We start from the raw sequence: 11,941 nt of genomic DNA on the forward strand, positions 1-11,941 counted from the left end.
CAAAACAGTGCTGAACACGAAATTGAACCAAAATTCCAAATGCAAAACTACCAATTCCTCAGTCATGCACAGTATGATCTGTTAGTGCAAAGTATCTGTAGAAAACATTTGGTAGTTACCAAAAATATTCCACATTATATATATAAAAAAGGCTGCTCCCAGTTGCTGCTCCCTTTTTTTTTTTAAATTTAAACTATACTTCGTATTTGAGTTTCAGTTTTAACCCATTACAGTCCCTAATTATTAGCAGGCAAACAGAGAAACCAATCTGATGGAACATTTCTTTATTGCGTTACAGGAATGCATTTAATCAAAGAGCCCAAATCCCATGTCTTCATCAGACTCTTCAGATTCTTCCTTCTTTTCTTCTTCTTTCTTTTCAGCTGAAAAGATAAAAAGGTAACGATTAAAACTGTGGACTCATTCTTCAGACTGTAAATATGTTTAAAAGTCAGATAAAATTAACTTTTGACTCCCTTGTAACTAAGAAGAGATAAATCTGCAAAATGTAACTTCCCACTTTTATAGAAAAAAAACCCTACACATTATAGTAAGCAAGTAATACACTAGGACAAAAGGGGATTAAAGGCAGGATCAACAGGTGAAAATAGAGGAGGGAGGGTAAAAATGAGCAACTATATGTAAGGATTGGTAAGCTTCAGTATAAAGAGCTGCTGGAAAATACATGAGTTGTACATGTAATCCTGCTGCCAAGTCAGATGCAAATAAGCCACAAACATTATGTTTGTGGCAGGCATTACTGGTAAAAAAAAAAATCCCTCACACAGATTTTCTTCCATAATCCAGGGTCTAATCCTAGAATATTAATCAAATGTCTTAAATTACACAACAGTGTTCTCCCCAGCCTTTGTAAGCTGGGATATGGATAATTACTGAAAGTTGAGTCACTATACAGAAGTACTGGACAGTTGGGGCATAATACAATGACAGAGAAATGGGTATAAGGGGTGGTAAAAACATGACAGAATTACATGGGGCAAGTGAATTCCTATGGCAATTTATCACAACTCATTCCCACCCAGTTCACAAAAACATTCTGAGGAGAACACTTCAAAATAAATGTATCCAACAGGTAAATAAAGTAATGGAATATTCAAAAGAAAACAAACATTCTGTAATTACCTGGTGCAGCAGCTCCACCAGCAGCTGGAGCTGATGCAGGAGCAGCAGACACGGCGCCCCCAGATGGTACTGAAGACAATTTAGAGAGGCCTGAAGAAAAATAAAAAAAAATGTTACTTTGTGAAAATACAAAATCGTTGATAGCTGTACAGCCAACACAAAGCTTCACTAAAGCTGCGTACACACTTCCAATTTTTATCGTTGGAAATGAACGACGAACGAACGACCGATTGGCCAAAAATCGTTCGTAAAAAAAGTAACCAACGACGATAGTCATTGGAAATGAACGACCGGACCGGCGGATCGGATGACAATCGTTGACCATCTATCGTGTGTATGGTCGTTCAGTGATCGTTCATGGTCTGAGCATGCGCGATGAACGAACGTTCGCTCACTTCCTGTGGTGCACGTCACTTCCTGTATCGTTCAAACGATCACATCTATCGTGTGTACAATATCTGCGAACGATCGTGTCGTTATCTGTATGTACAGGATCGGTGCTATACTATCGTTCGCAGATATCGTGCAGGATTGTTCGTTTACCAACGATAATAATTGGAAGTGTGTACGTAGCTTAAGATGTATATACAAACTAATTCGCAAATATGTACATTCCCTATAAGTAAATGTCCTCCTACATGATGCTCTAACCACATACAATGCAAACATTATGAACTCAATAAGCCAAGGAACAAGCTGCCAGGCTCCCGCAGACCTTGGGACAGCATGAAATGTTCATGCCCTAAAATATTCAAGTATTTTTACAGCTATAATATCTCAATAATGTAGTATAACCCCGTAAGGAAAACATCAGTGTCAGTTTAACTTGTAGACTTATAGACATCAGATCTAAAACAGGATTCCTAGAGCCTCTAGAGATATATTTGCCTAAAGATCTATATCACTGTTGCCTCCACACATTTGCCCTGTTTTGTGGGCAAGGAGTACAGAACGCCTCTTTAAAGTACTCTTGTTGTGAAAGAACTTGCCTATTTTCTGAAAATTATAGTTGCCTGGCAAAGTCATCATTACATTCAATCATCAACAAGGTAAAAGTACGCATCAAGCAAAATCAGAACTGATTTGTATTGAAGGAAAAAGAATAGATCAATAACCGCATCCAATATATCTGAGGACAGGGTTTTCCTAAAAGTCACTAAGAGAAGGCTATTCCACAATGCAAAAAACATTTCCCAGAAGATTTAAAAGCACAGCTCAAATCTGTATGCTCCAGATGCAGACATGCACTTTTCATCTTCAATGGCCCCTTACAACCAATGGTGGTAAAACCATGCAAACAGATAGATAAACCATCAGAAGGGGGTGAATTTGCGGTATTAATTTCGTTAACGGTTCTGAACTTAATATTTTATTTCACAAACGCAGAACAAATGTTCCAATTTTAAAAGTTTTTGATCAGGCAGGGCATTATTGCAGAAAGGGACAAGCCACATCCCTTATACAATAAGCACTCTTACCTGCCTGATCACTCCAAAGAACTGTCAGGATACCTAGCAATCCTGAGTATAGTGGGGTTTGGCTCCACTTTAATACCAGATAAGTATTCCTGTTTACTGCCAATGATTGAAATGCTTCTGTATTAGCAAAGTTTATTCCCCATACAATATGATAGAAGTCATATTACAAGCATACTTACCAGCACTGATAAGGTCATCAACGTTTTTTCCGCCAAGTTCAGAAATAACCTTCAGGAGAAAAAGCAAAATGTAGTCAAAACATAAATTATTTTGAACAATCTAAAGCTGCGTACACACTTGCAATTTTTGTCGTTGGAAAGGATCTTTCACGATCCTTTCCAACGACAAGGGAGTGCACGATGCATGAACGGTGCTGTACATACAGCACCGTTCATGCTCTATGGAGAGGAGAGGGGCGGAGCGACGGAGCAGCACCCTGCTGCACGCTCTCCCCCTTCCCTTTCATTAGGATCAGTTGTCGTCCATCGTCCGTGGATCCGGCAGGACGGTCGTTCGGATGATGGACGACACCGACTGTACACACGGCAGACTTTCGCCCGATATTTGGCCGATGCCGATTATCGGGCGATAAAAATCTGCCGTGTGTACGTAGCTTAAGGCAACCACTGTTACAAAACATCCCCTCCTCATTGTAAACAACTTCTGCACAGCAGCCTTTAAATACCCAGTGCTTGTGGGTATGGAGGAACACACAACCCATTGCCATTTCTGTATGCAGCGCTTAGCACTTTGTGCGAATTTTGACACAGACCAAAAGAAAACTTACAGAAGGGCTTCTACTGAGGTTCTGACTGTCATCCAAAATATAACAACGTAAAAGAAAGCAGTGCATTAGGCTAGGTACACATGGGCAATGGTTCTTGGCGGATATCGGTCGAGAATCTGGCGTGTGTACATCGATCGTCGTCCATCATCAGAATGACCGTCCTGGCAGATGCATGGAGGATAGATGGCGAGCGATCGTAGTGGAAGTGAAGGGGGAGAGAGTGCAGCTGGTGCCGCTCCTTCATTCTCCCTCCTCTTCAAAGGGCAGAATGGTGCTGTATGTACAGCACTCATTCATGCACCGTGTAGTCACTGTAAAGGATCCTGAAAGATCCCTTCCAACGACAATTATTGCACGTGTGTACATAAGCCTTAGTAAGAAGTGTTGCCCTAAAAAAGAAAAACATCTTTCAGTGGGCAACTGCAGTAGTAAAATGTTTATACCTTTACCTTGATCAATGAGAGCAGAATCATGCACCACATTTCCCTATGCCCACCTAAACATAGTGTTGTATCAGAACCCAATACATTCAATCCATGATCACATGAACATAAAGCAGCATTAGGGACCACCACCTTCACTTTATGCCCACCCAAACATAGAACAGTATTAGTTTTCACAAGCGTCACACTAAACCCATCTAAAAATAAAGCAGTACCTATAAAAAATATAAATAAATCCTCTAAGGTAGGATCGGAACTACAACATCTACACCATCACTAAGCACTCATCAGACATTAGCTTTTATAGAGCCTGTTTACCTTGTCTATGCGATCTTCATCAGCATCAATGCCTACGCTGGACAAGATCTTCTTGATGTCTTTTGCTGAGGGGCTGCTGTTACCACCAAGGGTGGCAAGCAGGTAAGCGGCCATGTAACGCATTCTGCAATTAGGGAAAAAAAAAGTTCAGATAAGATTTACAAGAATGGTCCTTATTTAAAATTTTTTACATAAACACATTTAAAAATGATCATTACTTAGGGTCTGCAGATTACCAATCAGTACCTGGTCACCTAGTCCTGTCTATTAATTTCCAGACGGACAACACTGCCTGTTACTGAAAACCTTCCCGGCAGCGTCTGGGAGGGGGAACATGTGAGACACAAATGAAAGATTCTGCTCAGTCAGGGGTAGTAAAGGATATTGTGTTTTATAAGTTTTTAGCCTCACATAGTACCTGAATTTTGGTATGTGTCCAGTCTATAGAGAGGGGAGTAGGAAAGGGGTAAAATCATATGAATACATAGCACTGTACATTAAAAAAAATCTCAACAGGTAAGTGAAGAATAAAACAGCAACATAGTAAGGGTAATCATTAAACCTTGTTTTTTGATTGTTGTGTACACACTGAAGACTCTTTCCTTCCTCCCTGGAAAAAAAAGTAGTCACTAAACCACTGAAGAGGGGGATCTCTAAAAATCCCAATCCTAAATTTTAGAAAAAGGTTATGACTGGACAACAAACATGAGTCAGGGTCCTCTTCTCCCCTTGGCATCATAAGTTCTACTCATGCAGGTCTGTCCTCTGCAGCCCCACTTATTGTACAGCTCTACGTAATTTATTAGCACTTTATAAATGGTAATAATAAAATCACATACATGGAGGTGATGGGATTAATACCTTACACAAAACAGATAACATTGTTTTAGCTTACAGTCTAACATAAGTGACAAGAATGCATTTTTGTCAGGATCCTTCACCTAAAAGAACATATCTAATTCAATCACCACTTTTAATGGCTGCCAAGCTGCAATAACCTACATTTCTGGTTTTAGGATTAGTAATGTTTTAAATACACCTGTTCCTGATAAAAGCAGCAAATGTTATTTGAAAGATTACATTCATCCCAAAGCCACAGAACCCCAACTTTCACTCTGTGCCCACCCAACACAGATCAGTACCACCTACACAGCCTGCAAACATATGGACTGCTGGAATCTGGATCAATGAAAGTGGAATAATGGCCGATACATGGATAACACAATAGAGAAAAGGCCTGACATCTCTTTATAAGGGAGCTCCAGCTTCCTCAGCTATACACTACAACACCCATAGAGACCCAACACATTCCTATGAATATACACTGACACAGAATATATTAAATGTTAATGTACAAATGTTAATAAAACATGAGGGTGTTTATTATTTATTCTGCCCAGCTATCCCTTCATACATCCCCTCCCCCCACATGCATGTGTACGGCATGTGTCAGTCATGGAGCAGTAAAAGTGCCACAAATAAACCTTATATCAGCCCCTCCATGACTTATCCGCCCAGCTTATGTGGAGAATTCCTCCCTCACACAATATACGGGCAGAAGAGCCGGTTTTATCATTTTATACTGAACTCACTTTAAGTCTACAAAGACACGAAACGATGTGCACGCTCCTGTACTCCGGCTACGAGAGGGAAAGAGAGAGCTACGGGGTTTCCAGGGTAAAGAATCAGGGGCATGGGAGTTCAAAGGTTACCAGCAAATCTATGCTCAAAACCGCCCCTAAGCTCACATGTTGCATTCTATAATTAGTATTACTACAAATATGAAGATTAATTTTTAATTTGAGCGTTCTAATAATATTTAGATTATAAAGCATGACTATAGATAACTAGTGCGCACGCGCCTCCTAGACGTCTCGTCTGTAGTCGCCAGAACGATGAGTGGAGGTTTACTGCGCTTGCGCAGATAGTTCGTGCCCGTGGGGAGTGTAGTGATTGGTAAAGGGAGAGACAGGTGACGTATGGTGCTCACTGCTGGGTAGGCTGAAATCACGGCGCATGCGTAGTTAAGCAGGTTAGTTTGTATGCAAAGAAGTGATGTATTATTGTAACTGGAGATCGGTATTGGTGGGTTTAAATAAATCTCTGCTATGGCGCCTTGTGATGACGGAGCGTGCACCTACCGCTGTGTTAAGTGACGGTAGTCTGTTTACCCAAATTTGACTTTCAGCACATCTCAGACTGGCAGAGGGAGGGGCAGAACTAACAGCCAATCAGGTTAGCTTCTTGCAGAGGTGTCAGCAAGAATTATGATGGTGATGAGCAGATAGATGGCCTCATCAGTTTCCTGCTTCTCAGTGCAATCATCATACGGGGTGCGAAGTTGATGTCATTTAATTAATTGAAGTGCATTTACGTCTTTTATGTCAGTGCAAAGTGTGATCAGCCCGCCACTGGACAGTAGTCAGTACTGTAGGCCAAAGCTTTGGGATTGGTAAGCACAGATTTGTCAGAGGAGGGAACACTGTGTGTTAGGCAGACCCTTTGGGAGGTATATCAAAGTTTTATATGTTTGATCTGTGTATTTAGTTTTGTCTGTACCATCCAGGAGCAGTGAGGTGGAGATATTACATATATTTGCTGAAGGCTCTGGTAAGTGGTTGTAATTGTCACTTGTCCCAAAGTCCTTGATATGTGTGGAAGTGTTTTAGCTGCCGTCTCTTCTGACTCAACCACCCTGCCTTCAAAGTTATGGGGGGTCTGGAAAAACAAAATAGTTATTCCAGTTATTCCAGGGCCGGGCAGTCAGAATCGGTGCATTTTTCTGACTCCAGGTACGTAATAATTCCTTCTGTGTGGTCCACAATGTCTGTGTTGGTGTTATAGAGATTTCCCCTCACTTCTTGTCCTGGGGAGTAACCTTTTTACCTAATAGGAAGTGAAAGAATGCAGAGTCTCCAGATTCATATCTATTGATAAAATTTAAAGTATGATTTGTACCTTACATAAAAGAGTAGACAACCTTTTTATTTAAAGCGAAACTAGACTAAAAAAAAAATCACACCTTTAATCCCACAGGTCCCCTGATGGTGCTGGTCTCCTTTCTACAATCCGGTTCTGAGTTGTCCTAGAATTACTCCTCTTTCCTGCACACATGAAGCGCCAGGCGCTGCCATCTTCGGTCTCCACTTCCGTCTTCTTTTTTCGTCACCCCATCTCGCTCTGTGCAGGTGTGAGATCGGGTGACATAGCCGCTGTGAGGCGGAAAAAAAAGAGCTGATATCACTGCACATGTATAAGATCGGCATCTCTTTCCCCTGGGAGGTAAAATGCCCCGGGATGTGTGACGTAGGTATTCCGGAAGGCTCTGCGCTCCCATTGTCTTTACCCCATTTGCAGCGGCTTCGTCACCAGGTCCCATGCCTGTGCAGTGTGAGATCTGGTGATGCAGGCATTGGGCAGAAGATGAAAAAAAGAAGATGGTGACGCTAAGTGCTTCCTGCATGCCAGAATGAAGGAGGATAACAGGACAGCGTGGGACCCGATCCAGGAAAGCTCTGGAGAGTTGGAGGGATCTGAGGAAGTAATGGTGAGTTTTTTTTTTAATTTCACTAACTTGACTAGTATTGTTTTCTTTTTCCCTGTGGGGTAGATACATTTTTTCTTTAGTGGCACACTAAATGTATTCTAGTAATCCCCAGTGCCAAGTCTTGAACTCTCCTTTCCCCGCCTTGTGTCAGGTGTGTGTGCTGCGTCAGGCCTTCACAATCTCCATTCAAATACAGAGTTCATTCTTCCTGCCTATAGGAGCATCCCATGAACTCCTTGTCATAGAGACAACAGTTCGGGCCACCTCAGACTTGTGGCTGTCAACAGCAATATACTGCAGGTGCAGCCACACTCCCAAACACATCCTTTTCAATAGGAATTATTTTGTGTACAAGGCTGCGGTGTATTGCAGCTCTGTTCCTGATAACCAAAGGTCAATTGGCAGGCTTTGGCTAGGCAGTTCTTCTTCTGGAGGAAGAACTAGACTCCAGCCACAAGGGTATCACGTGCAAACACAATACCCTGTAGCAAAGTTTGCTGTTCCTTAGCCCATAACAACCGTGTGCTGTGCTCATGGGAGTGAATACCTGCGTTTTTTTACTGCAAGTGTGAAAATGTCCTTAATGCATTGCTGGAGCGACATTGACCGTGCTGCATTCTTCCCTTCCAAACTAGAATCTGATATGCATGGTGAACCTGCAGGTATAGCCTGTCATAGTTCTGCCCGCACAAACCAGCTTTACCTTCCAAAATGCCAACTGCTTTGCTTGTTCAAATGAGAGCAACACTGGAATCTGTCTTATAGGATGATAACATATAAGTGCCAACTGGAAAGAGGCTAGGATGTATGTATGGTGCACTAGTTACATAATGCTGGCTTTTTGTTGACATTACCAGTGAGTTCCTATGAAAGCAAAAAAAGAGGAATTATTTGAGATGGGGAAGACTTGGTACTTTAGACTTTTAAAGCTTAGACACCCCTCCTTCCACGCAAACTTTGTAAATCTTTATATTTTTATTTTAGTTACTTTAAAACATTATGGCTGCAGAGTTCGGTAAGCTTTTATGGCCAAATAAACAAAATCTCTTTGAGAAAGGTTCTAAAGCAAATATAGGAAACAAATGTACCTAACAGGTTAATTTTCACCCAGAAAATTCAAACAACTTTCTGTTTTGAAGTCTCTAATTGGAATTGGAAGTCTCTAAGTTGGAAGACTCAAGTTTGGGGCTGTAAATTAACACAACATAGCCAGGGTAGGTCTACCACTATGAATGGTTCTTGATGCCAATGATCATCTTTATATTGTAACTAGAGCTAGATTATATAGCCTTGTTTTATTAAAGCTCTCAAAGACTGAAATACGTTCATCAGTGAAGCTGGGTGATCCATCAATCCTGAAATGGATCTGGTCTGACTGAAATCCATTCCAGGTTTGCTGGATCACCCAGCTTTATTGATAAAAGTGTATCCTCTCCAGCCTTGGAGAGCTTTAATAAATCAGGGCCTATGTATCACCTATACCCTATTGTCTTCTACCAGAACCCATCATTTTAACCTCTGGCTCCTTAGCTGGCATTCAAGAAGACGGGTTGAACCATCGGATGGCCACCTTTGGCCTGGTGGTTGGATCTATTTGCGGCACCACGGAGCTCTACACACAGAATCAAACTCTACACCATGCAGAGCATGCACCATACACTGGTACCATACTTAGCTAAAACAAAAAGCCGCCAGGGCATTGCATGTCTCTTTCATCAATAGGTTCTCTCTCCTGGTGATTTTTTTCCCTTCTGTTTTAGGTCTCCTTTAACTAGTAATGTTAAGGCGAGCCCTCAACTCCTATACATTCTTGGTAAATAATAGGGTGGGCATCCTCACTGGACAATAGGAATAGGCAAGAGAAAGTGGAAAAGCCTTGACAGTGCTAAGATTCAACCACAACCTCACGCTAATAATAAATATAAATTCAGGGAGGTGTCTATTGAATAATGAGAAATAAAATGTTCCTGAGATTTATTACCTATTTCAAAAACTGATTCTAGATTCAGATAAGCTCTTCGGAGCAGGGTCCTCTCCTCCTGTGTCATTGTCTGTATTTGTCATTTGCAATCCCTATTTAATGTACAGCGCTGAGTAAAATGTTGGCGCTATATAAATCCTGTATAATAATAATATTGCTTTAGCATTGTTTTCTTAACCAGAAAAGGATCTTGAAGTTTAATAGTGCAGTGATTTTCAACCACTGTGCCGCAGCAGACTAGTGTGCCGTGAGAGATCTTGAGGAGTACCATGGGAAATTAACCAATTACCATTGTCTAGTGTTTGTGCTGTTGTGACTGGCAGAGGAATGTAATACTCTTCCATGTCAGTGGGTGGCAGTAGGTAGCTTAATTGCCTTGTTTATTCTTAAAGACAAGAAAATTAGCTAGAGTGTCATTTTGTAACATTTTTGATTTGTGGTGTGCTGCATGATTTTTTCAATGTAAAAAATGTGCAGTGGCTCGAAAAACACTGAAATAGAGAATGGAGAAAATTTAAACAAAAAAGGGTAAGGTTCATGTTGTTGGTCGTTTTGTCTGTAGTGCATGTGTCCAAATGGTAAATGCAGTGCTTGGCAAGAAAAGGTATGTTATCTGCTTTTTAAACGTACTTCTATAGAACATATGCTACCCCCGGAGAATGTAAAGGGGGTCAAATGCAGACACTGAACCTGCCACATTTACTGCTTTTCTTTATGTCAGCAGGATTTGATGACCTACATTTGATATGTGCTCCAAAAGCATGACAACAACGTCTGGTGATATAAACCCCTAACCTGACTATTCTGCTGTTAGTGGTGGGAATATTGAGGTTGTATTTTCACAGCAGTATTGTTCAGTGTTTTATTCTTCTATTTTTATTTTCACCAGGTGAGGGCAGCAGAAGCACTTACATCCTGCAGCCTATTGTTTGGTTTGGGAGAAGCAGTAAGCAATTGCATAGCCATGTGTTTGATTTTCTAGGCATATCTGGAGAGTACTGTGATTTCTAAGAATAAAGATGGTGATACATGACACTAATAATAAAAGCAATACAACAAGTTCAAGCATTGTTTGTGATCTTCAGGGTTTTTACCAGTTTAACAAGTGGGTGTTGGAATGATGCATTATTTTTTTGGTTGCAAAGATTTTCCAGGTCCTCTTAAAATCTTTTCTATCAGTGAAGGATCACTACCTACTCGCTATGGATGTTTTTATTTTTACCTTATATTTATGTATATTTAATACCTGGCAAAATAATCGTTCTTTTTTTCTTTTCTAGTAGTGATGTAAGTTGTACAGGTTTCAGGAGAAGATTATCTTGGCAAAGGACTGAATGTTCTTCAGATATTGCTCAAGTTGGTATTTTGGGTAAATTAATATTATGTTCATTTTGATTTCTGATACAGCACCCAGAGATTTATAACACACACGGATTGCGTTCAATAGGTTATTCTCTTGATTTTACAGAGCATTTGTAAAAGTTATAATAAAGAAAAAAATGGTGTTCTGAATGTCCTGACCATAAATCTTATCTCTTTTCACCTGAACCCTAAAGCTTTAGACCATTTTATGCTTTCACTTTCAAAATCCTCTTTATAATTAAAGTGTTTGAGCACACTAACAATTACTTTGTCTTATTTGCCTATATATGAGCTTATATCTCTTGCCTAAAAGAGTGGTGTTCTGTATTCTGCGCACACTTTCTGCCCTTGAGTGACAATGCAGCTCCTCTAAAAATATTAGAAATATAGAGTACATTCACCTTAGGACCTAATGTACATTATCTGCATGAACACTAGGTAAAGATAGAGAAGAAAATCTTTCAAAAAATGAATACAGTCATCATCAGAACTGCAATGCCTAACATATGTGTTCCTGATTTAACATGCACTTTTAACATCAATGTAAAGTGACTTACCTTAAAGCGGAATAAACCTGTGATACTCACCCGCCCTGTTCCATCACAGAATTCCACGCCATCATTTTTTCTTTTCTTCCCGTGGATGATCTTCCTTCACTTTTATTGGCTGTGCTGGGATTACATACCTGCCATGTGGGCACCTGGCAGTTCATTCATTCCGGCATGCTCAGGGAAAGCCGGGATTGCCAGGTATTCTCACAATCAAAGCTGAAGCTGCACATGTGCAGTTCAGCTTTTAAACAGATACTTGTAGCAATCAGACAGGAAATAGGGATATTCGCAGAAAGGACATTGCCATTCTCTTTCTGGATTTTTAAAAAAT

The 11,941-nt window shown here is 40.5% G+C and overlaps 1 protein-coding gene and 1 long non-coding RNA gene across 2 annotated transcripts in view; one reads left to right on the plus strand and one right to left on the minus strand.

The window, feature by feature from the left end:
• Positions 1 to 269: 269 nt before the first annotated feature.
• Positions 270 to 5,912, minus strand: LOC140340893 (large ribosomal subunit protein P2-like). The gene is made up of 5 exons (XM_072426334.1): positions 5,762 to 5,912; positions 4,170 to 4,293; positions 2,801 to 2,849; positions 1,144 to 1,233; positions 270 to 383 (listed from the first exon to the last, which is right to left on the minus strand). The coding sequence occupies exons 2-5, from the start codon at positions 4,290 to 4,292 to the stop codon at positions 307 to 309; spliced, it is 339 nt and encodes a 112-aa protein (XP_072282435.1). The 5' UTR covers position 4,293; positions 5,762 to 5,912; the 3' UTR covers positions 270 to 306.
• Positions 5,913 to 6,203: 291 nt separating this feature from the next.
• The window catches only part of LOC140340904 (uncharacterized), a 6,820-nt gene continuing 1,082 nt past the window's right edge, over positions 6,204 to 11,941 (plus strand). The window contains exon 1 of the long non-coding RNA XR_011922758.1: positions 6,204 to 11,066. This is a non-coding gene — a long non-coding RNA (uncharacterized lncRNA). The remainder of the gene's footprint in view (positions 11,067 to 11,941) is intronic.

The sequence above is a fragment of the Pyxicephalus adspersus genome, chromosome 1 (assembly GCF_032062135.1).
Source record: "Pyxicephalus adspersus chromosome 1, UCB_Pads_2.0, whole genome shotgun sequence".
NCBI classification, from domain to species: domain Eukaryota; kingdom Metazoa; phylum Chordata; class Amphibia; order Anura; family Pyxicephalidae; genus Pyxicephalus; species Pyxicephalus adspersus.